This window comes from Ceratotherium simum, chromosome 39, assembly GCF_057802395.1.
Source record: "Ceratotherium simum simum isolate JZ-2026a chromosome 39, ASM5780239v1, whole genome shotgun sequence".
Taxonomy (NCBI): domain Eukaryota; kingdom Metazoa; phylum Chordata; class Mammalia; order Perissodactyla; family Rhinocerotidae; genus Ceratotherium; species Ceratotherium simum.
Window position 1 is genome coordinate 8,794,961 of NC_141938.1, and position 27,644 is coordinate 8,822,604.

General features: G+C 37.8%; 2 protein-coding genes across 2 annotated transcripts; one reads left to right on the forward strand and one right to left on the reverse strand.

The window, feature by feature from the left end:
* Positions 1-2,677: 2,677 nt before the first annotated feature.
* On the reverse strand, positions 2,678-3,613 carry LOC101392376 (olfactory receptor 7G2-like). The gene has a single exon (XM_004434340.2). It carries the CDS (start codon positions 3,611-3,613, stop codon positions 2,678-2,680), a length of 936 nt encoding a protein of 311 aa, XP_004434397.1.
* Positions 3,614-17,234: 13,621 nt separating this feature from the next.
* LOC101388592 (olfactory receptor 7G2-like) lies at positions 17,235-18,173 on the forward strand. The gene has a single exon (XM_014790468.2). It carries the CDS (start codon positions 17,235-17,237, stop codon positions 18,171-18,173), a length of 939 nt encoding a protein of 312 aa, XP_014645954.2.
* The last annotated feature ends 9,471 nt before the right edge of the window (positions 18,174-27,644 follow it).

Here is a 27,644-nt window from a genome sequence, read left to right on the forward strand (position 1 = left end):
ACCCACACCCCAGTGGTGGCATCCCCAACGCCAGCTCCACCAGCAGTGGGGGCTGTGCACAATTCCCCAGGTTCCTGGGACCCCAGCAATGACAGAGACACCTGTGAACCCAGCACCCGTGGCAGCAGTGCAAGCAGAATTCCTAGACAACCCAGGAAGCACAGGTGGTACATGGGGCAGCAGCATCTGAACCCATGAAGAGCCTGCAGAGAGCCAGTGGAGGGACATGAGACCCAGGGGACCCCAGAAACATTAGAAGTGCTTGCAATCTGGTGACCCTTGTGGTGACAATTGAGACTAAAGCAAAGGCACCAGCAACCCTGGAGGCACAAATGGCACAAAGAGGGCACTGATGACGCCTCTGGCAAAGGCACTGGAGAAAGGAAAGTGTAGACTCTCAAATAGAACCAGAAGCAGCACAGAACCAAAGTAACCAAAGCCATACCCAAATCAGAAAGGTGGTTACTACTACAAATGCACCAGCAGAGGAGCAATTCATCAAACACCATGAAGAACTACAGTAACATGGTCTTTATTCTGGGACTTAGGCTGAAGGAGCAGCCCTTATGTTATGATATGAATGTATTAAGGCAGAGAGAAAAATAGCAAAGATGAGACTGAGACTATATAATCAGTCTCAAAGCTTCTAGTCAGAAGTGGCATATGTCACCTCTGCTCATATTCTATTGATCAAAACAAATAACATGGAAAAGCTCAACGTGAGTGGAGCAGGGAGGTATATTACTCATAAGGACATTTGCGATTATTTGAGAACAGTAATAAATTTACCATTATATTAAAAAAAAGAAATCTGCAGTATAAGCACAGGCCTCAGGTGATCCCTCTTTGCAGGTGTTCTGTGGATGTCGATGGAGGAAGCTCTGCACTAGAAGACACCATGGGCAGCAGGCAGGGAGCTGTCTTCCAGTTGTGGCGCTGACACAATACCTCCCCTACAACTGACAAAGGGCACCCCATTGAACCTCCAGTGAGAACTTCATCATTCTCCCCTCCCAGCACATCCAGCAAGATGCTTCTGTCTGATGGCCCCACATTTTTGTACTTGTGGAAAAGCGATGGCGCCTAACCCTACCAGCTTCTCTTTCCTGCTGTCTATTTTACTCTCAATGTTTCCTCCACAGAAGCATGTTTTCTTCATAAAGACACATTATAAAGTGTTGCATAAGAGCCCTAACTATGCAGCAAACTCTTTAAGACTTCAGTCATTCCATTAATTTTATTCTACCATGTTTCTTTGTGTGAACCTCAGCTGAGATAAGTAAGAAATAACAGCAAGACAAGGAAACTAAAGAGATAAGGGAAAACTCAGATACATTCTAGCCAATAAACCAATGGGAAGGAACTGAAGCAAATAAAGTATCACAGAAAAAGATTAACAATCATTACCCTGCCTACCAAATAACTGGTGATTCAATTTTATTACTTAGACCAAAAAACTACAGATAGAATTTATATTTGTTTACCTTACAGTAAAGGTAAACAATCATCAATTCTGAAGCAGGGTGTAAATATATGTAAGTGCAAAAAGATTATAAGATTTACGAGTACAGGCAAAATGTAGAATACTACGATATCAGTTAAATGTTACTGAGTAATACTACATGTCAGTCATTGTATTAAGTGTTCATAATACTTATGAGAGTTAACTGCCCAAAAGGAATTAACCCTAGACAGTCAGTCTAAGGCTTTCATATTAACTGTTTTTCCCCACACTAGTAATTAGATTAAGAAGGGCCATATGATCCTATTCTCGGCAATGACACTAAGGGGATTTTTCTAGATTATGCCATAGAAGGTCAAATATAGAAAGACCCAGGGAAGGACAGTCAGTTTTCTGTCTCTGGGCATCATGACCGAGTATGACACTTGCATCTTCTGCCAACACTAGTCCTAGGGTGAAGCCACCTCAACGAGGACTGAATGCATCCCTACTCTCTTATCCTCATACACTCCCTACGTATGGAGTCCCTGTAATGAAAGATAACTCTCTTTCTTGTTTGAAAATATAAGAGGAATGGTTTTATTTTCTTATTATAACCTATAATTCCTTCAGCTTTAAGTTCTCATGTCTCAAAATCATCTCAAACCACTCAGATAATCTAATTATACCAATGTTATAGATGATGTAAGTGAGTATGGTGGATTCTGTTATTGCTCCAGAGAGATACACATTAATAAAGATAACTCTCGGTATTTACCATGTTAGGGTGAGAAAGGCCAGCTCCATTGCCTCACAGGAGGCCTAAGGCTGGAGTAAAATTCACATGGTCCTAACCATTGGATAAGCTGGAAGCTGGTCTATAACTTACAAACATATCCTTGCTTAAATCTTTTCTCAGTCCTGTCCAACTTCTCCTACTTTGTTCTGAGAACACCATCCCCAAAAATCACTATATCAAGATCGCAGGGCTCAGGTTCTCATTCTATGAATGTGACCCAAAGCTGAGTTTAGACAGTTGAAATCATTTGTCAAACATCACAGAATTAGGAAAGAGCAAAATCAGATTTCAAGCCCAAGTTGAAACACACTTAACCATCATGTTATCTAGTAATTTTAGAAGACTTTGATGATAGAGGAATTAGGTATTCTGAAACACAGAATACTTTTCACTGTGACTCATTCTAGAAACCTGACCCAAATATGATGACAAAATCATTAAAGAAAACTTATCCTACTGAATATTTTTCTCAGGGCTCCCTTCATGTCCCTGTTCCTCAGGCTGTAGATGAAGGGGTTCAACATTTGAGGAACCACAATGTACATCACTGAAGCCACTGCAGTCCTCCTGGAAGAGTCAGTAACTGCAGAACTAATGTACACACCAACAGCTGTCCCATAGAACAAGGAAACAACTGAGAAGTGAGACCCACAGGTAGAAAAAGCTTTATATTTTCTGCCAACTCTTGGCATTTGCAAAAGAGAAGAGATGATATGAGTATAAGAGAAAATGATCCCAGAGAGAGAAATACCACTCAGTACACTAGCCATAACATTAGCCACAAAGATATTGATGAAGGAATCAGAACAGGCGAGCTTGATGACATGAGCAAGTTCACAGAAGAAGTGGGGGATTTCCAAGTCAGTGCAGAAGGACAGCTGCAAAGCCATCAGACTGTGGAGCAGGGCATCCCCAATGCTGATGAACAGGGAGAATAGAATCAGCAGTCTACAGTAGCGGGGGTTCATGATGACTGTGTACATCAGGGGGTGACAAATGGCCACATAGCGGTCATAGGCCATTGTTGCAAGCAGACAATTTTCAAAGCAAATAAAAACCAGAACAAACCAGACCTGGAGGAGGCAGCCTGTGTAAGTGATGTGCTGATTCTGTGATTTCATGTTCACCAGCATCTTTGGAATTGTGATTGTGCTTAAACAGATGTCAGTAAAGGACAGATTGGAGAGAAAGAAATACATAGGGGTGTGGAGGTGGGAGTCGGAGATAACAGCCAGAAAGATGAGCATGTTTCCCAGGATGGTGACCAGGTACACGGACAGGAACAGGCAGAAGAGGAGAGACTGCACTTCTGGATCATCTGTCAATCCCAGGAGAAGGAATTCTGAAACATTGGTTTGGTTTCTGGGTTCCATGTTGTTTTTGAATCTGATTAAAAATGATAAATCTTGCTTCAACGGCAATCATATTACAATATATAAATATATCAAAGTAACACACTGTATGGCTTTAATTTACAAAATGTAACATGCCAAATTTATCAAATAAAAAAATAAAATGTAAAAAAAAAAATGCTGTGTGACAAGAAAATAAAATTTATGGTCCCTGGAACAGCAGCAGCAGGACCTGGGAACTTATTAGAAAAGCCAGTTCTTAGACCCCACTCCATACTTACTGATGATAAAAGCTTCATCAATGTTCATTCATTCAAAAAGTAATGACTAGCAATCTGTTTTTTTTTTTAATTTTTTTTTTTTTTTTGTGAGGAAGATCAGCCCTGAGCTAACATCCATGCTAATCCTCCTCTTTTTGCTGAGGAGGACCGGCTCTGAGCTAACATCCACTGCCAATCCTCCTCCTTTTTTTCCCCAAAGCCCCAGTAGATAGTTGTATGTCATAGTTGCACATCCTTCTAGTTGCCGTATGTGGGACACGGCCTCACCATGGCGGGAGAAGCGGTGTGTCGGTGCGCGCCCCTGGGTCCGAACCCGGGCCACCAGTAGCAGAGCGTGCGCACTTAACCGCTAAGCCACATGGCCGGCCCTAGCAATCTGTTTTAAGACGCTCTCCAGATGATAACGATACCCACTAAAGTTTGAGAACTGCTGCTCTAGAAAAAATGCTCATCTATATTGTGAACCCAAGTGAATATTCAAATCTTTCCCTCCACTTATTTGTTCCTCCATCCTTCTCCTCTCTCTCCTCCTCTTCACCCTACTCATTTAATCAGCCCAAAGTTTGTTGATCAATGACTAACACATGGGCAAGTCCTGAGAATTAATTAAAGAAGACATGGCTTTATTCTTTCAGAAATATTCCACACCTTCAATCCATCAGAAATATAACAAGAAAATTACAAAATCTGTCTCATCTTTAGGAATGTTCTCACTCTAAGGTGATAAGTGATATATGACCAAAAACAAAGAAACACAAATCTCAGCTAAATGTGAGAAAGGATGAAATATATTGGATAGTAAAATGACAGATAAAAACAATTTGTTGGTCCTCAGAAGACAGAGACTTAAAATATAACACTAGCACCAGGCATCTTAACAGGAGTGTTCCTGGGCAGACAGGGTTCTCCCTCTCCTGAGGGACACAGAAGTGGCCATCAAAGGATCAATCATTTTGCTAATACTTGGTCTCAGACACTCTGAATTTAATCCAGGCTCCAGCACATGCTTTGTGCATGGGGAAACTCTTTAACTGTATGAGAAGCCCAGTGTTCTTGTTAGTATATTAGGAATTTTCATAAACCTTATGTGGTTGTTTCAATAACGAGAAATGAATAGGCTTAAAGCAGCATGTGGGAACTTCATTGTGACATTTCCCAGTGTGGTTTTTTTCCTACCATGAACAATAGTACCTGTCATGTTTCTCTCCTAGGGGGAAATTGGTTTGGTGGGGCAAGTTGAGGAAAGAAGAAAGAGAGAGAACTCCCTTTGTGTGATAATTCAAAACTTCAGGGATGGGTTTATGTGCTGAAAGTCCTTCTGGAATCTTGGTCATGTACAGGTGAAAGAAAAGAAATATCAGTGATATCAATACTCATTTGGCATGGACACAAAGCAAATAAAATGAATTAAATAATAAAATAAATTAAATATATGAATAAATACAAACAATGAAAACCTATAAGAGAAAAAATTGTGTGATATAAAGTCTACACCATGAGAAGCGCTAAATATTTTTAAACCTACATAGATGTTTATATTTATTATGGATTATTCAAGCAAAAAAAAAGTATAAAGAATAATAATGAATTAATGGGTGCCCAACCATTAAGACGATCTAATACACACTCTTCATTATGCTTCTTTAGGTATTTTCATTGCAATAAATAAGAGGAATAATTGAAGCCCCCACATCAAGTATTTGTATAATTTTGACTTATTTTATTCCTGGAGGGAACCACAACACTAAGTTGATATATATTATTCACCTGCAGTTTTCCTTATATTTGGTATTCCTCTCCCCAAAACAATCATATTGTTCTTTCTTTTTAAAAAGGCATATGTCAGCAAAGTCAAACTGTGCAGGTCATTTTACAATGGCTTTTGCATCTAATATATTTTTATTAATATTGATATTGTCAGTTTTGCTTCATTCATTTTAACTACCATAGATTGTTCCACTATATTGTTATATTACAATTTATCTCTCCATTTCCTAGCTGAGAGACATTATGATGTTTATATTTCTGTATGAAGATGTATGGGAAGAAAATAGGAAGGCAAGGTGAAGCCTAACACCTCTCCCGTCCACCACCACAAGGATGCAAGTAAATGTCAGAGAATTTTATAACAGTCACCATGTTTGAGAAGGGGGAGATTTAAGCTCAAAAGCAAAATGGTTCCTCCCACTATATAGACAGAGTAGAAGACTAGCAGAATGAGAACTGAGTGAGTATTGTTGCAAAGGTACAAAAGAACATGTCAAGGTGATGACATACTGGCAGGAATTCCGTGGGGGACCTGGTATTGATTATTTTAGGAATGGATTCTCTTCACAGCGGTGCAGGGACGACACTATTGTAAACACCTCCCTTCATGCCCAAAAGATTGTCTAAGGGACTTTATGTTACCTGCCTGGCATCATTGTGGGATGATACTTAACATCTTCCCTGGATATTGAATGATGGAGGCTGAAGATCTACCTCGGAGAAGGGCAGGAGTGAGGCCCCAGGCTTCTAAGCCAGAGGCATCATCTCTGGGAGGCGGTGCAGGTGTTGCTTCCTGACTAGGCAGGAGTGTTGAGTGAGGTGGTCATAAGCAGACTCTTTGCAGTCTCTGCATCCCTGGGGGTTCAATATCCAAAGCTTCTCATTAGACAAACAGTTTTATTGTTATTTGGATCCCAGGACAGTGTAAATCCTTACAGACCAAGACTGCAGAAGAGAGGAATTTACGATGGATGATTCCCTCATCCCACAAGGCCAAGCGTATGCCATCCAGCTCTCTCCACCTGTTTCTGCTTACCTCCATTTCACATACCTTGCACACGTGGACAAATCATCTTCCTTAACTGGATACCAGTCTCCCTTTTTTAGATACAACCTATGACATCTCTATCTAATTAATGATATCAGGATACTGGATTCTAACTTTAGGTATGAAAACATAGTTTATATATGTGGGTATAAAAATATATTTCTTCTATAGCTAAGCCATTGTAAAATGCAAACATTCAAAGATATTTCTTTCACGGGCCGGCCCCGTGGCTTAGCGGTTAAGTGCGTGCGCTCTGCTGCTGGCGGCCTGGGTTCGGATCCCAGGCGCGCAGCGACACACCACTTCTCCGGCCATGCTGAGGCCGCATCCCACATACAGCAACTAGAGGGATGTGCAGCTATGACATGCAACTGTCTACTGGGGCTTTGGGGGAAAAATAAATAAAAAAAATTATTAAAAAAAAAAAAAAAAGATATTTCTAAGAGTCACTGAATGTTTCCCAAACCTTAGTCTTCATTCTGAGTACTTTATACAGCAGATTCCAGTCTAAAATCTGTAAGCAATTCTGACTGTGATCAATATAAAAGGACGTTATAATTTTGTAAACACCATTTCAGTTTCCCCACACTAGTTTCCCATATATTTTTCTTTCACATTAGGGGACCAAGGGTTGAAATTATGGGACTTTATTTTTAATAGAAAGATGAGAGATTATAGTGTCATTGCCAAAGCAATAGTATGCTGGTTCATGCATACTCACAGTAGAATGAGTGATATGTCAACAATACTTTAATAGGTGAGGTGGTCCTCCCAGTTAATATGTAATTACAAACTTTTCCTCTTGAATGAATTTAATATGCTCACACAATTATCAATTTATTTTACCCCATGTTAACTCTTCTACATGAATTTTATTATTTATTTATTTATTTATTTATTATTATTTTTTTGTGTGAGGAAGATCAGCCCTGAGCTAACATCCATGCCAATCCTCCTCTTTTTGCCGAGGAAGACTGGCCCTGAGCTAACATCCATGCCCATCTTCCTCCACTTTATGTGAGACGCCGCCACAGCACCGCCTGATAAGCGGTGCGTTGGTGCGCGCCCGGGATCTGAACCTGGGCCGCCAGCAGCGGATTGCGCGCACTTAACTGCTATGCCACGGGGCTGGCCCATGAACTTTATTTTTTTAATCAACAGAGTTCTTGATATAGTATTTGAAACCAACATGAGACAAGATGGCATTTGAATGTCACCCATTCACTTCAACATATTGAATAATAGGAAAAACATAAAAAAATATAGCTGGTCTTATAAAACAAGAGAAAGCCTTCCATGTACCACAAAAATAACTCAAACACAAAGAGCGAGTGAACTAAAGCCACATGTTCTATGGGTTTACTTCCATAAGGAAGAAGTTAATCTCTCCAGGCTATGAACACCCTGGAAGCTAAATGTCTTAGAAGAGATTAGGTGCTTGAAGTCAAAGACAAAGACGGACTTTCAATATTTGAGAAATGTGGGGGAACACAAGAGTTGTGGACACTGCCTGGGCCCATGAATGTGGACTTGGATCAGCTGAAAGTTGCAGAAAAGCCCTGGGGAAGAACTGAACCAAGTTACCTGCTGGCATGGTGATTGGATGTGTGATGTTCACAATATATCCAAGCAGCAGGAGTCAGGAAACTAAACTTAGGACTAGAGAACTGATTTGGTGATTGGTGAGGGCACATGTGAATCTGCTAAATGAGACAGAGTGAGCCTATAGGCGAAAAAAGAGAGGAAAATTCCTTCCCATCTAAATAGAATCTGAATATCAAAATAGGAAGAAAAATAATCCTGAAACAGAGAATAGCCACAACGAATATACAGAACATCAGGAGGCCAGCATGATTGAAATAGAATGAATAATGGGGAGAATAGTAAAGAGGCAGTGTCAGGCGATTATACAAATGCCTACTGAAAAGGGCAGATGCAGGGTATCCCATGTATGGTGGAATTTGAAAAATCCTCTCACAATGATTTTTATTTCTTTGTGCAAAGTTTCATCATCAGAACCTACAACAGGACCTTACAACAGTGTGCCCTCAATTATTATTTATTGAATGAATGAATAAATAAATAAATAATCTGAGTATTAGAACTTGAATATGATTTAAAATATTCACAGAGTAAAACATATCATTTTCAATAGATGGAGAAAAAGCATTTAAGTAAAATGCAAATCCTTCCATGATAATAAAAATAGTGAGAGAGAATAAGAATGAGAATCAGAATAGAAGAATAGAACAAACCACCTTAACTCAAAAAGAGATATTTCAAAAATAATCTACAGTAAATGAAATACTCAATGGTCAGATACTTGAAGCATTCCCTTTAAAATCAAGAAAATATAACAGATGCCAAGTGACAGTACTTTCATTCAACAATATACTGTGGCTTTCAGCTATTGAGAAGAAGTAAACATGTCACAATTAATATATAAAATTAGCATCTATGTAGAGAATATCAAGGAATCTATAGATAATTCATTAGAGAAAATAATAGAATGTAGCAAAGTTGCTGGCATCAGAATCACTATACAAATACCAATTGCATGACATTACAAAGAAAAATTTATTTAGAAAGTGTGACTTCTAAAAAGATATCTAAAAGATATCTTTAACAAGATCATCAGAAAAATACCTGGGAAGAGTTCTAAGAAAAGATTTGAGATCACATTAAGGAAAAAAGGAATAAAGGAAAGAATATTCTAATTTTGGATAGATATACATGGTGTTATAGAGATGTCAATTTTCTTCAAATAGCTTTATAGATTTAAGAGACATGCTAGGATTTTATTGGATTAGAGAAGTTGATTTTGAAATTTATATGTCAGAGCAATGGAGAAAGAATATTTGACTTGATGGCAAATAAGAACAGAGTGGAGGGGCTGGCCCAGTGGTGCAGCAGTTAAGTTCCTGTGCTCCACTTCAGTGCCCTGGGGTTCACAGTTTCAGACCCCAGGGCGCAGACTGACACACCACTTGTCAAGCCATGCTGTGGTGGTGTCCCATATAAAGTGGAGGAAGATGGGCATGGATGTTAGCCCAGGGCCAAGCTTCCTCAGCAAAAAGAGGAGGATTGGCAATGGATGTTAACTCAGGGCTAATCTTTCTCGTAAAAAAAAAAGAACAGAGTGGAGTACTTGCCTTACAAGGTATATTATGGAGCAAAGTGACTAAAATGTTATGGTTCTGTAACAGATAGAAAAATAGTACCAGTAAAATCCTAATCTATATGAAGATTTTTTAGAACAGAGGAAGCATTGGACACTTTATGACAATGTGGCATTGCAGGGAAAGGATGGTACCATTCAGGAAATAGTGCTGAAATTATTGTATCCATATCGGAAAAAAATTAAATGTGATTTTACATTACAGTATACTCAAAAATCATTCCAAAGCACGAAAGCCCTAAATGTGAAAGACAAAAATGATTAAATGTTTAGAAAACAATATAGGAAAATATCCCTATGACCTTGGAGAGTAATCATTCCTTACCTAAGATTAAATAATCACAATACAAAAATGAAAAGAGAGATAAATTGAGCCACTTTAAAATAAGATGATAAGCGATCAGCATCCTGAAACTATAGTGAACTCCCACAACTCAATAAAAAATAAAAAAAAAAAGACATGATTAAAAATGTGCAAAGGAGAGGCTGGCCCAGTGGTGTAGTGGTTAAGTTTGCATGCACTGCTTTGGTGGCCTGGGGTTCCTGGGTTGTCATCCCAGGCACAGACCTACACACCACTCATCAAGCCATGCTGTGGTGGCATCCCACATAAAAAATAGAGGAAGATTAGCACAGATGTTAGCTCAGGGGCAATATTCCTCACAAAAAAAAAATTTAAAAAGTGCAAAGGAGGACCAGCCCCGTGGCATAGTGGTTAAAAGTTTGGTGCACTCCGCTTTGGTGGTCCGGGTCCGTGGGTTCAGATCCTAGGCATGTAGGCATGGACCTACACTACTTGTCAGCCACGTTGTGGTGGCAACTCACATATAAAGTAGAGGAAGACTGGGGCCCCGGCCCCATGGCTTAGTGGTGAATTGTGCGCACTCTGCTGCTGGTGGCCCGGGTTCGGATCCCGGGCGCGCACCGAGGCACCGCTTCTCTGGCCATGCTGAGGCCGTGTTCCACGTACAGCAACTAGAAAGGTGTGCAGCTATGACATGCAATTATCTACTGGGGCTTTGGGGGAAAAATAAATAAATAAATAAATAAAATTATTAAAAAAAATAAAGTAGAGGAAGATTGGCGCAGATGTTAGCTCAGGGCTAATCTTCCTCAGCAAAAAAAAAAAAAAAAGTGCAAAGGACTTGCATAGACTTTCTCCAGAGAAGAGATACAAATGGCCAATAACCACATGAAAAGATACTCATCATACTAATCATTAAGGAAATGCAAATCAAAACCACAACGAGATTACACCTGATATGCATTAGACAGCTACTATAAAAAAGGAAAGTAAATTAAAAAGTGTTGGAAATGATGTGGAGTAATTAGAACCCTTGTGCACTGTTGGTGGGAATATAAAATATAAAATAGTGCTGCTGCTATGGTAAAAGTATGGCGTTTCTTCAAAAAATTAAAAATAGAATTATCATATGACCTAGTAATTCCACTCCTGGATATATTCTCAAAATAAATGAAAGCAGGGACTGGAACAGATATTTGTAGACCTATGTTTATAGCATTATTCACAATAGTCAAAAGGCGGAAGCAACCCAAGTGTCCATTGACTGATGGATAGATAATTTATGGTATATACATACAATGGGACATTATTGAGCCTTAAAAAGAATGGAAATTCTGATAAATCCTACAACATGGATGAACCTTGAGGACATTCTGATGAATGAAATGAGCCAGTCACAAAAGGACAAATAACGTATGATTCTACTTACATGATGTTCTTAGAGCAGTCAAATTCACAGTCACAGAAATTAAAATGAGGTTGCCAGATTCTGAGGGCAGGAAAGAATAGGTTGTTATTGTTTAACAGGTGCAGATTTCAGTTTTGTGAGATGAAGAGTTTTATGTATGAATGGTGGTAATTAAGTACAACAATGTGAATGTGCTTAATGCCACTGAATTTACATTTAAAAAAGGTAAAATGGTAAATTATGTGTTATTTTGTATTTTACTACAATTTTTAAAAATAATCAACCAATCAATAAGCTACCAAAACAAGTGACTCAAGAATAAAAATTCAGAATTTTTCTCTCAATACAAGAAGAAGAAGTACAGTAGGACCAATAAACTTTCAAATAAGGCCTAGACTACCCATCCATAATAGCTTGATTTTATTACTCTGTGCAGGCATAAAAGAACTACTATAACAACTTATATTAAGGACACCAGTCATTTGGATTTAGGGCCCATCTTAATCTTTTTTTTTTTAAACAACACAAATTTATTTTCATACAGTCATGTAGGTTAGAAGTCTGAAATCAGAATATTTCACTGGGCTAAAGTCAAGGAGCTGGCAGGTCTGGTTCCTTCTAGCGTCTCTGAGGACGCATTCTCATTCCTTGCCTTTTCAGCTTCTACTGGCCCACCTGTATTTCTGGCATGTGGCCCTTCCTCCATCTTTAAAGCACATCACACTTATCTCTGCTTCCATCATCATATCATCTTCTCTTCTTCTGCAGTCCAATTTTCCTATGCTTCCTTTTTCCTTTTTTTTGAATTTGAAAGTGTTTTACTGAACAAAAGAAGTAAGACCAAAGAGAACACACACCTTTTTTTAAAAGTCGAAATCCAGAAAAAGTAAGCAATATTTTTTCAGGTTTAGGCAGAGTAGAGAAACTACCAAGAAAATCCAGGAAATGCTGACTTTAATAATCAGAATATTGGATCCTTCTTGGGGGAGAAGCAGAATATTAATGGAACAGAATATTGCAGATACTGTAGGTGTTGGTATTATTATTTTTTCCAGCTTAATTGAAATATAATTGACATATAACATTGTGTAATTTTAAGGCACATAATGTGGTGATTTGATGCACGTAAGAAATTTGCAAGTACAAAAGAAAGTATTGTTAACTACAGTCGCCATGCTGAATATTAGACTCTTGGAACTTATTCTTCTTTTAACTGAAAGTTTGTACCCTTGGACCAACATCTCTCCATTTCCCCCACCCCTCAACACCTGCCACAACCATTCTACTCTCTCTTGCTATGAGTTCCACTGCGTTAGATTCCACATAAGTGAGATCATACAGTTTGTCTTTCTCTGACTTATGGACAAAATTGCACACTACTGCCTTTCAGTGACATTGTATTTTATCACAATGCAATGTAAATAAATCATAATTCAATCAGAAATCCCTCAAAGGGAATCAAACTATACATTGAATCTATTGTGTTTAAATTGGAAAGGTTTGTTATGAAAGTCTAAAAATGGAGTATGAACTCTCTCTATATATTGATCACAGTCACAACTGATCACAGAAAATAGATCAGTTTTTGCTGTGTGAAATACAGAGAAGAGAAATTAAGGTACAGGAAACATTCAATGACTCTAAAGATGAAATACCCTTAACTGTTTGTATTTTACAATATTTAACTATGTTTATAAATATATTATTTACACCCAATACATAAACTATATTTTAACACTTAAATTGGAATCAGCTTTCCTGATATGAATGAGATAGAGATGCTGTTTTTTTGTAATTTAAAAAAAGAAGCCTAGAATTCATTAGCAAAGGAGTGTGTGTACATGTGTGCAAAGTATGTGAAATGGAGGTGAACATAAACAGGTGAAGAGCACTGGATGATATACACCAGGCCTAACGAGGTCAGAGATTAGCCATCATGGATTTCTTTCTTGTGTTGTCTTCATCTGTAAGGATGTGCAGTGCCCAGGGGTCAGAATGACACTAAAAATACTTGTTTAATGAGGAGCTTTGGATATTGGTCCTCCAGAGATATAGAGACTGTATAGTGTCAGCCTGTGACAACCTCACTCAACAGGCCTTGCCTGGTCAGGAAGAAGCACACCTGAGGCTCCGCCTAGGATGAGCTTTCTTGGCCAGGATCCCGTTGCCTCACTTGGTCTCTCTGCTCTTCCTGAAGACATATGTTCTGTCTTTAATATCCAGGTGACATGCCAAGCACCATTCCACAGTGATGCCAGTCAGGTAACTTAAAGCCTCTTAAGTTCATTAGTTAATGTTTTGGTCATGAGAACAAGTGTTTTGCTATAAATTCATCTGTGGGAAGAAATGAGGTGAGCACATGCACAGGACAATTAGATCCAAGTGTCCATGGGACCTCAGACTAACTGTCTTCTTGTCGACAAGTTCCCGTATATGTATGTATCAATACTCAGCCAGTTCTCAGTCTACTAGTCTCCTAATTTCTCCAAAAAATGGCAGAAACTGTTTTCCTCCTGAGCAGAAATCTGCCTCTTCTCAAACATGATGACTGTTATAAAATTTTGTGAAATTTACTTGAATTCCTGTGTCATCAGGGTGAAGGGGTTTGGTCAGTTTTTCCTTTTATTTCCATTCCTGGTTCTTGATACTCTGTTGTACAGATGAGTGTTTGTATTATCCTTGTAGCTGGGCTGTGAGGAAGCTGGAGAGAAAGTGGAGACACAGAGAAACTAGATGGCTGCCTTCCTAGTGTGCTTGTTTCTCTTTATGAAATTACCGCATATTTTATGTAAGAAGAGGAGGGGTGGTATAACAAAAAATACATATGACTATCCTTCAACTCATTCTAGAATTAATAATGTTGACATTCTGCTATAACAGCTTCAGGTCTTTTTTATAAAGTAGCAAAATAATATGCAAATGGAAGACACCTCTTTTGCATCCCCCTCAGATCCTGTTCTCCCCATCCTAGAGACAACACCATCTAGAATGTGAGGGTATCCCCCATGCGCGGTGTTATATTGTATGTGTATTCATAAACATCTATAGGATGAAAGGAATTGAGCATAATATCAATTAGTTTGGGAATGGAGAATTAAATCGTGATGTAATGATATAGTGGAATACTCTCTGCTAATTAAAATTAATGAAGCAGTACTAAATACACCAACATTAATAAAAAATAAATTACATAAGGATGAAAATTGTGAATGACATGTACAATACATGTCGGTTTATATAAAGCTTTAAAAATGCAAAACAGTGCAATTGTTTATGGAACAATAATAGTAACATAGTGAAAGTTTCGGAGGAAGAACATGTAAAAAGTTCATGTAGTGGTTTCCTTGGGGAAGGTAAAGAATCAAGATTGTTCAAATACATGATGTGGGTGCTTCACACATATTATTTATTGCAATAAAACACTTACAAAGAGTATAGTGAAATGATGAATTTGATAAATTTGACTAATGGATACCAGCTCTTCATTGTTACTCTGTACTTTTGTTTCGCTTTAATAATCCATAATAGAAATAAATGTATCTATGTATGATCAAAAATATTTAAAGTCTTCTCCTGTTGTGGACTTTCTGTCATACAAAATTTTTTCTTTTATAAGTTTTCATTATTTGTGTTGATTCATATATCTGATTCTTTTAATTATTTCATTCATCTTTTTTAAAATTTTTTATTTATTGAAGTAACATTGGTTTATAACATTGTATAAATTTCAGGTGTACATCATTATACTTCTATTTCTGCATAGATTACATCATGTTCACCACCCAAATACTAATTACAACCCATCACCACACACATGTGCCGAATTATCCCTTTCACCCCCCTCCCTCCCCCTTTCCCCCCTGGTAACCACCAATCCAATCTCTGTCTCTATGTGTTTGTTTGTTGTTGATATCAGTAATCATTTGGCATGCACATATGATGAAATGTTTCCTTCATTCCTTTTCTACACGAAAAAGGTTCCCAGCTGGAGTTTCAACTCGGAAACTTTTCCCTGAAATTTGCAGTTATCATCCAAGGGTGCTCTCTCTTTCTAGTTTCTTTCTTCAACTCTCTCTTTCTGTTTTCTGTCTTCAACTTGCCCCACCTCATTGCTCTCTTTTGAGAAGTGAAATGTGCCAGCAGCTGTTGTTCACGGGAGAAAAACAAAAAAACACAATAGGAAATGTCACTACGATAGTCTCCCATGCTGAGTGCTGTGTTAGATGCTTTTCCTCCATTCATTTCTCATAATTGCAACATCCTCATAAATTTTTATGACAGTTCCCATTATACAAATGAGGACATCAGGCTTTTTAAAGATACAAACAAAACTTGTTCAAAAAAAATTGAACAATTTTCCTCATTCACAAAGAAAGTGCTGGTCTTGATTAAATTCAGTGTTTGAATATAAATAATACACCAAATGATAAAGGCCATCATGGCCACATCTTTTTCCCACTTGAGAAGGAGGACCACCGCTTTACAGAGACAATCATATTAGGACACTTGATTATCTTATAAGTGTCATACAGGTCTCTCTTCTCTTGTAAGTATCTGTCTTCCAATGACCAAAAATTGAAGCTATTTTCACCTCTTTTCTTAGGAGACTTTGCATTTCGTTCTTTCTCTCATTTAACTGTTTTTTTTTTTTTTAATGATATGTCACCTATCACCTTAGGGGACGAAATTCTGTCAGGATGAAACAGAGAATCTCACTGACATGGTTTTCCAGCATATCTTAGAATCCATCACTAATGCAATTGAGTAGTCTTTACATAGGGGAGTCTTATGAACTTCAAGTTTATAGGCTACATTTTCTAATCTTTGCTCAGGTGCAGAGCAAACACTTAGATGGATGCCATGCACCTGCCACACAATAATTTGGAGTTAGATGTGGACATACCTTGTCAGGAAATGAATAGATTTGAGGCATTGTTAAGGATGAGATATTACAATTTTAAAGGGGAGTTATGAACTATGAGTGATGGTTTAGAATGCTAATTCTGTACATCCAGAGGCATTAACCAATTAGACAAATGAGTCAATTCAGCAGTCAGATGATCTGATCTAAGACCTAGTCTTTGCCATGCACTAACCATGTATTTCATGTCCATGATGTAATCTCACCTTACCTAAGTTTCCCCAATGATACATGGAGTGATTGGATGGTCTAATTCATCTGTAATTTAACAAGCCCTTCAGATGATTCTGAGGCATGCCAAGGTTGGGGGACCATACTCTACAAAAGAGATCGGATAACTTCATTTTAGCCTTCTGTTTGTTCGAGGCAAGAACATTTCTGAAGGAAACATCATGTCTTGTTCTTTGTTTCAGTCTCAGAGTGAGAGGTGATGATGGAAGGAGAAATTAGCAGAGGGGAAGATTTGAATGTTCTCTTGGGTTCAAAATACAGAGAGTTTTATTCTTTATTTTAAGCACTGGTTCTCAAACTTTAGCATATATCAAGTTCATCTGGGTGGCTTGTTAAAACTTAGATTGCTGGTCTTCACCCTAGAATTCATCAGCAGTAAGTCTGGAGCAGTACCATCATTATTCATTTCTTGTAAGTTCCCCGTTGATGCTTCTGCTTCTTATCCAGAGATTATTCATTTTGTTTTCTTTTCACCCCATCTTTTCCATCAGGTTCATCAACAACATGGAACCCAGAAATCACACAGATGTTTCAGAATTCCTTCTACTGGGATTGACAGATGATACAGAATTGCAGCCTCTCCTCTTCATTCTATTCCTGACCATGTTCCTGGTCACCATCCTGGGAAACCTACTCATCGTTCTGACTGTCATCTCTGACTCTCACCTGCACACACCCATGTACTTCTTTCTCTCCAATCTGTCTATTAGTGACATCTGTTTAAGCACAACCACGATCCCAAAAATGCTGATGAACATCCAAGCACAGAATCAGAGCATCACTTATGCAGGTTGCCTTACACAGATTTACTTTGTCCTGGTTTTCGCTAGTTCAGAAAATTTTCTTCTTGCAATAATGGCCTATGATCGCTATGTGGCCATTTGTCATCCCCTGAGGTACACAGTCATCATGAACTCCCACTTCTGTGGACTGCTGATTCTATTCTCTCTGTTCATTAGCATTTTGGATACCCTACTCCACAGTCTGATGGTATTGCGACTGACCTTCTGTTCAAATCTGGAAATCCCCCTCTTCTTTTGTGAAGTTGTTCAAGTCATCAAGCTTGCATGTTCTGATATCCTTATCAATAACATCCTGATATATTTTGCAACTAGTGTATTTGCTGGTATCCCTGTGTGTGGAATTATTTTCTCTTATGTTAAGATAGTCTCCTCTGTTTTGAGAATGCCATCAGTGGATGGAAGATATAAGGCTTTTTCCACTTGTGGATCTCACCTCGCAGTTGTGTCCTTATTCTATGGGACAGGTTTTGGGGTGTACATTAGTTCTGCTCTTGCTAACTCTTCCAGAAATATTGCAGCGGCTTCAATGATGTACACTGTTGTCCCTCAAATGCTGAACCCCTTCATCTATAGCCTGAGGAACAGGGACATGAAGGGAGTCTTGAGAAAACTCATCAGTAGGATACCTTCTCTTTTTTGATTGTGTCACCTGCTTTGGGCCAGGGTGTCTAGAATGAATCAAAGAGATGGAAATACTGGGTGAGACAGTGTCTGATTATTGCACATCAACTTCTTCCAAATGACTAGATAAAATAATGGGTAAGTGAATTTTACCTTGGAGTTGAAACTTCACTTGCTGTTTGTATAGCTCCGTGGTGTTTCAAAAATGAGTTCCAGTCCCTAAGCTCAGTGTCTTTGGTGGGGTCGTTAGTAGCTGACGTGAGGCAAGGATTATACTGATATTGTTGGAACGTCAGAAGAAGAAAAGTGGGAGAAGTTGAAAAGGTCAGGAGGAGGATCGATTAATTCTGTGATCATAGCAGAGACTTGATTCTGTCTGATCTCATGGTCAGCACCATGTGAATTGCACCCCAGAGACAAGTCTACTGTGAGACAGGTGAGGAGCTGTTCTTTCATACTCCAATTCAATTATTCCTGAGACTTGTCACCGGTCACTTGTATCTATGCAAGGCACTACACTCAGTTTTATCATCTATAAAATTGGTATAATGTGATTATCAGTGGTTAGAGATGATTGTGAGACCTTTGATCTTGATCAGTGAGAAAGCCATTGTTTCTACTGAGAGAAAGTAACTCTGAGTCTAGTATGCCAAAACAATAAACATAGTTATCTTTCATTACAAGGACTTCAGAGGTAGCGAATGTAGAGAAAAATTCATTTACTCCTCCATGCGGTGTCTTTTTCCTGGGGCTGGTCCTCTCATGGACCCAAACGTCTGCAATAGATGCGGGCATCATAGCTAGACTTGATGACCAGAGAAAGAAATCTGACTCTTCTTCCCTAGGCCTACTGAGACTTCACACTGCATGGAGTCATCCAGAATATACTCCTTTCATTCCCTTCATCATGAATAATATTATTGGTAATCTTCATCTTGCATCTTATTTTCTTCGAAACCTTCTCATTTGTTTATTTGTAAGAAAGTGTCTAAATTTTCACACTTCTCCTTAATCATCTGATCTTGTTGTGTTTCTTACTCATTTCTGGTGGAGTCCACATGGACATCATACTTGAATAAAATGAATTGTATCACTGATGTCTTAGAGCATTGGCTGCACTCAGGGTTCTCATGCAAAACTTTTTAATGTGTCTTTATGAGGAAAGTTATTCTGTGGAGGACTACTTTACTGTGAGAAGTAGAGTGGTGAGTGCAAAATAAGAGAAGAGAAAGGGAATTTAGTAAAATTAAGCAGATCGTATGTCCCATAATCACAAAATTTCAAAGAATGATCTCTGTGGTTGTGGGGTGAACGCAGTGGAGGTCTCGAGGGAGGATCAAATAAGTTGCAGGAGATCCTTCTGTTCTGGTCGTCACTGGAGGCTGAGGGAATTGGTTTATTTTCAGCACCACATCTGGGATACAGCCCCTGCCTGGAAATCATGGTACCCCATACTGCAGAGCTTCCTGCATTGATGTTCACAGAGCACCTGCTGTTGAATCACCTGGGGCCTTTTCACATACAACTGGTTTCCAAATCTCACTCAAGAACTACTGATTGAATATCTACAAAACGTGTGAGGAATGAGCCTTTTCAATAAGCACCCTGTAAGATCCTGATGACCTCTGAAGTCTGAGACACATGACGTCAATATTAAAAGAATATGGCAAAATGTATTTAGATTAGGAATATTGGAGGCCTTTCCTCATTTTAACTTTTTAAGGTAACATATACTAAGTAATGCATAAAATCTGTCTGTGGTTCTGAAGGAATAGAAAAATAATAAAAACATATATGCCTATTCAGGGGGTAAAAGTAGAGCAATGTCATCATTATAGAATACACCTGAAGCATCTCCCACTCACATCACTGTGTCCCCTCAAGTGGAAAACACTGTTCTGAATCCTGTACTTACTTTTTTTTCCAGTAACTTTATTGAGATCATAATGGTTTATAACATTGTGTAATTTAAGATGTACATGTTTATCAATTTCTGAGTAGACTTCATTGTGATCACCCCGAGTAGTCTAATTATTGTCCCTGATTGTACATATGTGTCCCTTTACCCCTTTAACCCAACCCCCACCCACCTTCCCCTCTGGTAACCACCAATCTGTTTTCTTTATCGATGTATTTGTATATTCCTCATATGAGTGAAGTCATGCAGTATTTGTCTTTCTCTGTCTGGCTTATTTTGCTTAACATCACACCCTCCAGGTCCATCTGTGTTGATGCAAATGGGAAGATTTTGTCTTTTTTATGTCTGAGTAGTATTCCATTGTATATATATACACCGCATCTTCTTTGTGCAATCATCAGTTGAGGGGCACTTGGATTGCTTCCATGTCCTGGCTATTGTGAATAATGCTGCAATGAACATAGGGGTGCATAAATCTCTTTGGATCATTGATTTCAAGTTCTTTGGATAAATGCCCAGTAGTGGAATGGCTGGATGGTATTTCTACTTTTAATGTTTTGAGAAATCCCCATACTGTTTTCCATAGTGGCTGCACCAGTTTGCATTCCCACCAGCAGTGCACGAGTGTTCCTTTTTCTTCGTAACCTCTCCAACATTTTTTGTTTTTTGTCTTGGTGATTACAGCCATTCTGACTGGTGTAAGGTGATATCTCATTGTCCTTTTTTTTTTTTTTTGAATCTTATTGTAGTTTTGATTTGCATTTCTCTGATAATTAGTGATGTTGAATATTGTTTCATGTGTCTGTTGGCCATCTGTCTGTCTTCCTTGGAAAAATGTCTATTCATATCCTCTGCCCATTTTTTGATTGGGTTGTTTGTTTTTTTTGTTGTTGAGTTGTATGAGTTCTTTACATATTTTGGAGATCAACCCCTTGTTGGATAAGTGATTTGCAAATATTTTCTCTGAGGTGGTAGGTTGTCCTTTTGTTTTGTTCATAGTTTCATTTGCTTTGCAGAAGCTTTTTAGTCTGATGTAGTCCCATTTGTTAACTTTTTCTTTTGTTTCCCTTCCCCGGTCAGACATGTTATTTGAAAGATCAATTTCAAATAGTGTACCACTTATATTTTCTTCTAGGAGTTGTATAATTTCAGGTCTTATATTCAAGTCTAACCAATTTGGAGTTAATTTTTGTGTATGGTGCAAGGTAACGGTCTACATTCATTCTTTTGCATGTAGCTGTCCAGTTTTCCCAACACCATTTATTGAAGAGACTTTCCTTTCTCCATTGTATGTTCTTGGCTCCTTTGTCAAAGATTAACTATTCATAGATATGTGGGTTTATTTCTGGACTTTCAATTCTGTTCCATTGGTCTGTCTGTATTTGTGCCAGTACCATGCTGTTTTGATTACTACAGCTTTGTAGTATATTTTGAAGTTTGGGATTGTGACACCTCCAGCTTTGTTCTTTTTTCTCAGGGATGCTTTGGCTATTAGAGGTCTTTTGTTGTTCCATATGAATTTTAGGATTCTTTGCTCTATTTCTGTGAACATTTTTGCGTTGAATCTGTAGACTGCTTTAAGTAATATGAACATTTTATCTATCTTTATGCTTCCAATACCTGAACATGGATGTCTTTCAATTTCTTTGCATCTTCTTCTATTTCTTTCAATAATGTCTTACAGTTTTTAGTGTATAGGTCTTTCTCCTCTTTGATGAAACTTATTCCTTGGTATTTTATTCTTTTTGTTGCAATTGTAAATGAGATTGTATTCTTGACTACTCTTTCTACTAGTTAATTATTAGTGTAAAGAAATACTACTGATTTTTGCAAGTTGATTTTGTACCCTACAACTTTGCTGTAGTGGTTGATTATTTCTAATAGTTTTCTGATGGTTTCTTTAGGGTTTTCTCTATATAGAATCATGTCACCTGCAAACAGCAAGTTTCATTTAAAATTTGAATTCCCTTTATTTCTTTTTCTTGCCTACTTTCTTTGGCCAAAAGCTCCAGTACTATGTTGAATAGGAGTGGTAAGAGTGGGCACCCTTGTCTTGTTCCTGTTCTCAGAAGGATGGCTTTCAGTTTTTCCCCATTAAGTATGATGATAGCTGTGGGTTTGTCATACATGGCCTTTATTATGTTGAGGTACTTCCTTTCCATACCCATTTTATTGAGAGTTTTTATGAAAAATGAATGTTGGATCTTATCAAATGCTTTCTCTGCATCTCTTGAGATGATCATATGATTTTTATTCCTCATTTTGTTAACGTGGTGTATCACATTGATTGATTAGTGGATGTTGAACCATCTCTGTGTCCCTGGTGTAAATTCCACTTGATCACAGTGTAGCATCTGGTGTATTGCTAATTCAGTTTGCCAATATCTTGTTGAGATATCATCTTAAACCTGTCAGAATGGCTATAATTACCAAGGCAAAAATAACAAATATTGGAGAGGATATAAAGAAAGGGAACCATCTTACACTGCTAGTGGGAATACAAACTGGTGCTGCCATTATGGAATACAATATGGAGATTTCTCAAAAAATTAAAAATAGAAATATCGTATGATCCAGCTATCCCACTACTGGGTATTTATGCAAAGACCTTAAAGTCAACACTCCAAAGAGATTTATGCACCCCTATGTTCATTGCAGCATTATTAACAATAGCCAAAATGTGGAAGCAACCCAAGTGCCCATCAACTGTTGAATAAATAAAGAAGATAGACATATATATCCAATGGAATTCTACTCAGCCATAAAAAAGACAAAATTGTCCTATTTGCAACAACATAGATGGACCTTGAGGGTACGATGTTAAGCAAAATAAGCCAAACAGAGAAAGACAAATACTGTATCATTTCACTCATATGTGGACGATAAACAAACACATGGACAGAGAAAACAGATTAGTGGTTAAAAGAGAGGAAGGGGATGGGTGGTGGCCCGGTGGCGTAGTGATTAAGTTCATGTGCTCCTCTTTGTCGGCCTGGGATTGGCAGGTTCAGATCCTGGGTGTGGACCTATGCACTGCCCATCAAGCCATGCTGTGGCAGTGTCCTATATACAAAATGGAGCAAGATGGGCATGGATGTTAGTTCGGGGTCAATTTTCCTTAACAAAAAGAGGAACGTTGGAAATGGATGTTAGCTCATGGCCAATCTCCCTCACCAAAAAAAAAAAAAAAAAAAAAAAGAGAAGGTGGCTGGGGGGTGGGCAAAAGAGTTAAAGGGGCACATATGTATAGTGATGGATAAAAATTATACTACTGGTAGCGAGCATGATGCAGTCTATACAGAAACTGATAAATAAGAATGTACACCCCAAATCATACAATGTTATAAACCTTTATGGTTTCAATAAAATAATTTTAAAAACTTCAATAGGCCCAGCTGCAGTATTTTGGTTGGAAAATGAAGTGAGGAGGAAGGAGGGACTTCAAATATACATGTGTTATTTTATTTCTTTACAAAAACAATGTAAGATGACGATATATTTTAATTTGATGGTGCTGAGTGGTAGATACGCAGGACTTTATTGTTTTTAGTGCAATTTCTGATATATTTAAATCTCTCCTCATCAAAATGAAATTTTATTAGATGTGTAGTTAAAAATCTTAATTAAATTTCTCATACCATAGATATCTTGTAGCCAAATTACCTTTCTCTTTTGAGTTTTCATTATTTGTATTGATACACTTAGGTTACTTATTTTAATTGTTATATATTTCATGGCATGTCCATGCCAAATAACCATTGATATCCTTGATATTCATTTGGGTGGTTCCCTCACTCAGCTTTTCTACACAAGGAAGACTCCCAATGAGACTGTCAGCACATCCATTTTTCCTTGAAATTTACAGATGTCATGCAAAAGATACTCTTTCTTTTTGTCCTCTTCTTTCACCTTGTCCCACCCATCACTTTTTTTCCTATAGTAAATAAAACCAGGTTGCCTTGTCTTGTCCATGAAACAAAAAATACCTGCAGGAAGCATTGAGAGGGTCTCAGATGCCAGGTACTGTTCTTGGGGATTTTGGGTATTCATTTCTCGTCCTTGCAGCATTCCCATAAGTATTTACGATGGCTCCTATTATATGAATGAGTATAGTATAAGGCTTCTTGCACAGTCATTACAATTTACTTGTTCACAAAGCAGGTGCTGGAGCCTGGATTAAACTCATATGTGTCAGAGTTAAAATCTTACCCCAAATGATTGATGTTGTGATGACTCTGTGCTCAGGGCACAGAATTTCTCATTGCTGAAGCAAAGTTTTCCTCGGGCCACTCAGCTATAAATATTAGGATATTAATGCGCTGTTCACACCTTTGGAGACTTTTTCTAAACCATTGGTTCATAAGAATAATGGGCAAATGTATTGATGCAACAAGAAGTTAGCCAATCAACTCTTGCAGGTTTGGGCAATCAGTGATCATATTCTCAGGTATCTTGTCTTAACTCAGGAAGCAGGAGTGTCACTGAGTTGTTCGTGGCTCATAAACTAGGTATTCCCTTAGGAGCCAATAACCAAGGCACCTGGTCTTTGACAAGACTCGACAGGGAAAGATGGAAGAGGATCTGAATGTCCTCTTAATTAGATTAATCTGAATTAATCTAAATGATTAATTTTCAATATTTATTTTTCTGACATTATCTGCTAACTATACTACTGACACAGGTAAGTCAAAACATAGAAGGAATAGGGAATTCATCAAGCTACTGACTATCAGTGGATTAATTATTTCTATAATATGCCATATGAACTTAGAAATAAAGAGTAGGATGGTTCCCAGAGGGCTACCAAGGAAGGAAATAAAGAAAGGGAAAAATAGATCTAGAAGTAATAACCTATTAACAGAGATTAATTATGACTCTAGTTAGTTTAAAATTTTAAATAGTATGATGTCTTTTCTTATTAGTTTTCAAGTAAAAATATGACTGGCACCAAACAGAAGAGAGTGTGCTTGTATTTATTTCATACACTGCTGTGTGTGGTAGGGAAGGCAAGAAAATTCTAAAAATAAGGTCTCACTTTCTAATCCGTTTTCATGCTGATCTTAAATAACAACTACTTCACTCTTACTAGCTGCTAGGATCCCTGCTAAGCACTTAGTACAGATTAAGTTTTTTAAAATGCTAGAACTGCAAAAGCATTTGATGTATCCTAGTGTACTTTGCTCAATTTCCTTTTTTCTCCTTAAGGCTGACATGACAATCTTCTCTCTTTTCCTACTACTGAAATTATTCTCCTGTAAAGTAGTCTGGATGTTTGTGTTGGCAGATTGACTTTTTCTTATTTATGGATTCTTCTTAGGACACACTAACAAAATGTTGCTATTTTTCTTCAGTTTTTTTTTTTTTTTATCTCCCAAAACTCCATGCATGTCACGCCTTCTCCAATTGTTGTTTTTTGGACAGACAATTGTTTTTTGGTACTTATCCATATATGAGAAAAATATTTTTATCTTTAAGGAACTGGGGGGAAAAGAGAGTCTCAGCAACATAGTCATATATGTTACATAGTGCATATATGTTAAAGACCATAGTCATCACAGCTTGTGGGTTCAGGTAGCATATTCTATCTTGACCTCAAGTCTTTAGTTGTACCCTTTTGGATGCTATCAGCTCAATATCTCAATATCTATGTGATCATATATGAGATCTTGAAAATCAGAGAAACCATTTGAGGCTTTATTCAGTTGGAAGTTTTCAAAAGGCAAGTGATGGAATCCGATTGACCCTTTAGGACATCTAATCCTTTACTACTCAGAGATCATAGCACATAGTGGTATGAGGTAAACTCCAAAGTCTGGCAGCCCAATTTCAAATCTCTTCACCACCTCTTACAAGAGTGTCAAGAATCCATGTACCCATAACTTAAACTTACATTACCTAAGTTACATCATACCCAACTTATAGGTCTGTTGAGAGAATAAATTAGGTAATATAAGTACAGTGCTGAGACACTAGCCTAGCAAGAGTCAGAGCTCCATTAGTGGTGGTAGAAAGAGTTTATAATAATGATTATTTTCATGATATAATTTCTACAAATACTACTATTAATTAGAAAATTTAGAGAAAGAATTTTGTGATAGGAACCCAACTGATGGGACATCGAAATGAAAACAGAAATTAAAAGAAGAAGACTTAGCAATCCATTAGAAATGTAGTGGCTTAATTGCCTCATGGGCTTGAAATCTTACCCAGCCCCTTCTCCAGAGCATTGTTAATCTGGGTCACTATTTGCTCAGGCAGTGTGCTGGGTATATACAAACTTTCAATTTTTTGGAAGAGTTTCAGGAGGGTTGTTGTTAATTCTCCTTTAAATTTTGGTAGAATTCTCCAGTGAAGTCATCTGGGCTTCATCCTTAAATAAAAATGGTTTTAAGGATATATCAACATGTGACATCATCCCCATCTGTTAAATTATGAATGAAATTTAATGAGATCTACTAGATAATGTAGAAAATGCACACTACTGCCTTCCAGTGACATTGTTTTTTAACACAACATAATTATAAATGAAGAACCATAGTGCAACCCAAAGTCTCCCAATGTAAAGAAAATTGTACATTGAATCTATTGTGTGAAAGTAGGGACAAGTGGTTATCACAGTTTAAAAGGAGAGTCTGAGATCTGTGTATATTGATCACAATCACAAATTATCACAGAGATATTTCAGATTCTTCTGTGTAAAATATAGAGAACAGAAATTAAGGTACAGAAAATAGTCAGTGACTCTAAAAATGAAATATCCCTAAGTGTTTGAATTTTATAATATCTTAGCTATATTTATAAATATACCATTTATACTTAATACATGAACTATGTTTTAACACTTAAAATTGGAATCAGCCTCCAAGATATCATTAATTAGACAGAGATGCTTTGGTTTATAACTTTAAAAGAGAAGTCTGGGATTCATTACAAAACAAGTGTGTGTACATGTGTGCAAAGCATGTGAAATGGAGATGAACATGAACATGTGGAGAGAACTGGATGGTGTAAACCTGGGCTAACAAGGTCAGGGATTAGCCATCGTGAATTCCTCTTCTCTATAGTCTTGGTCTTTAAGGATTTGCAGTACCCAGGGATCAGGATGACACTAAAAATATTTGTCTAATGAGGAGCTTTGGATATTGACCCTCCAGGGATATAGAGACTGTAAAGACTCAGTCTGTGAGAAGCTCATTAACAGTCCTTGCTGAATCAGGAAGAATCACAGCCAAGGTTCCATCCAGGGATGATTTTTCTTGGCCAGGAGCCCATTGCCTCGCTTGGTCTCTCTGCCCTTCCTGAAGACATATCTTCTGTCTTAAATAATCAGGTGACATGTGATGCGTCATTCCAAAGTGATACCAGTCAGGTAACTTAAAGTCCCTTGGTTAATGCTTTGGTAATGAGGACAGGTGTTTTACTACAAATTTATCTGTGGGAAGACATGAGGAGAGCATATGGAGGAAATGATCAGAAGCAAGTGTTCCATGGGACTTCAGCCTAACTGTCTTCTTGTTGGCGAGTTCCCATGTACATATATACCAATACTCAGCCAGCTCTCAATTAGCTAGT

Excerpts from the sequence above, each read along its gene's own strand:
- LOC101392376 (XM_004434340.2), bottom strand. The coding sequence starts at position 3,613 with ATGGAACCCAGAAACCAAACCAATGTTTCAGAATTCCTTCTCCTGGGA.
- LOC101388592 (XM_014790468.2), top strand. The coding sequence starts at position 17,235 with ATGGAACCCAGAAATCACACAGATGTTTCAGAATTCCTTCTACTGGGA.